The sequence below is a fragment of the Loa loa genome (genome assembly GCF_000183805.2).
Source record: "Loa loa unplaced genomic scaffold supercont3.2240, whole genome shotgun sequence".
Classification (NCBI taxonomy): Eukaryota; Metazoa; Nematoda; class Chromadorea; order Rhabditida; family Onchocercidae; genus Loa; species Loa loa.
This window is the reverse complement of record NW_018110419.1, coordinates 1-1,431: the sequence shown is the minus strand read 5'-3', so window position 1 is coordinate 1,431 and position 1,431 is coordinate 1. Positions and strand designations below refer to the sequence as shown.

Sequence of the window (1,431 nt, the reverse complement as noted above, 5' to 3'; positions counted from 1 at the left end):
AATATAATCACTGAATTGTCGTTTTATTATTCAAGTTTCACATTAATTTCCATTTTTTTCTATTTTGCTGCTTTTAGTTACTCAAAAATAATTGCATTGTAACGTTATCTGATCATATCCCATTGATAATAAATATATATTAGAAGACATTTACAGCACACAATTAATTTTGTTTTATTTAAATGCAATCAGTGAATTATCATTTTGTTATTTAATTTCAATTCTGATTTCGTTAATTTTTTTAATTGTGCCACGTCTAATTATTCAAAAGCAATTGAATTGCAAACTTTATTGATCGCATCCGATCGATAATAGATATTTTCAGAAGACATTTATAGTGCGTAGTTAATTTTGCAATAATTAAATATAATCACTGAATTATCATTTTATCCTTCGAACATCGCGAAAATTTCTATATTTTTATTGTACTGCTTCTAATTACTCAAAATTAATTGCACTGCAACGTTTTCGATCATATTCGGTCGATAAAAAATATTATTAGACTACATTTATAAAGCACAATGAATTTTGTTCTGATCAAATATAATCAATGAATTATTATTTTATCAATCAATTTCATTCCAGTTCCTATCTTTCTGTTGTTGTACCGGTTCTAATTACTCAAAACCCAGTGCATTGCAACACTGTCGATTAAATCCGATCGAAACAGATGTTATCAGGAAACATTTACAATATAGTAATAGTTTTGGAATAATTAAACCCTGTTGCTTTATTATCATTTCGTCAGTTAAATTTTACAACGATTTGCATATTTTTTTAATTGTATTGGTTATAGTTACTCAGAAGTAATTGTATTGCAACGCTATTTCATCAATAATTTGCAGCAGTGAACTTGCTAGCAAGTTTTCTGCATATGGTCTGCAAGTTAACTGCTTATTATGTATGTATGAATATTGATAAAGCTATCTATTAGGTGCGGAAGATGACACAATGCAGAGAAGTTTATTCTCTAAAATAAAAAGAAAAACGATACTAATATCCATATGAAGCAAAAAATGATTAACTTATAAGCAAACGATAACAATGATAATAACAGGAAATTATTAGCAATAAAATAATGAGCAAGTGATAAAAATTTATCTAACGGAAAATGCCACATCAAAAATAACAGCGCCTTTTTCAACTTAAAATGCACCCCTCAGTTTCTTTTATATTTCTTCTTGTATACTTTTAACGACTCACAAGTTATGTAACCTTTACTATATACAGTACAAGTGAAAGTTGGCCTATTTTTGTCATGTGCTGCTATGTTTCTTTCAAATGTTTCTGTTTGTGTCTTTGCAAACTACTTTTGTATGCGAAACTTTTCTTACATATTTCACAAATGTACGGCATTTCGCCAGTATGAGTCCTCCTATGCTTTTGCAAATCGGATGACTGAATGAAACTTTTGTCGCATATTTCACAAAT

General features: G+C 28.4%; 1 protein-coding gene across 1 annotated transcript; it reads right to left on the bottom strand.

Moving 5' to 3' along the window:
• Positions 1-1,266: 1,266 nt before the first annotated feature.
• Positions 1,267-1,398, bottom strand: LOAG_15596 (zinc finger protein; the record flags this gene model as incomplete). The annotated part of the gene is made up of 1 exon (XM_003151086.1): positions 1,267-1,398. A coding segment is annotated over one exon (132 nt), but the record flags the coding sequence as incomplete, so codon positions are not given.
• Positions 1,399-1,431: the final 33 nt, after the last annotated feature.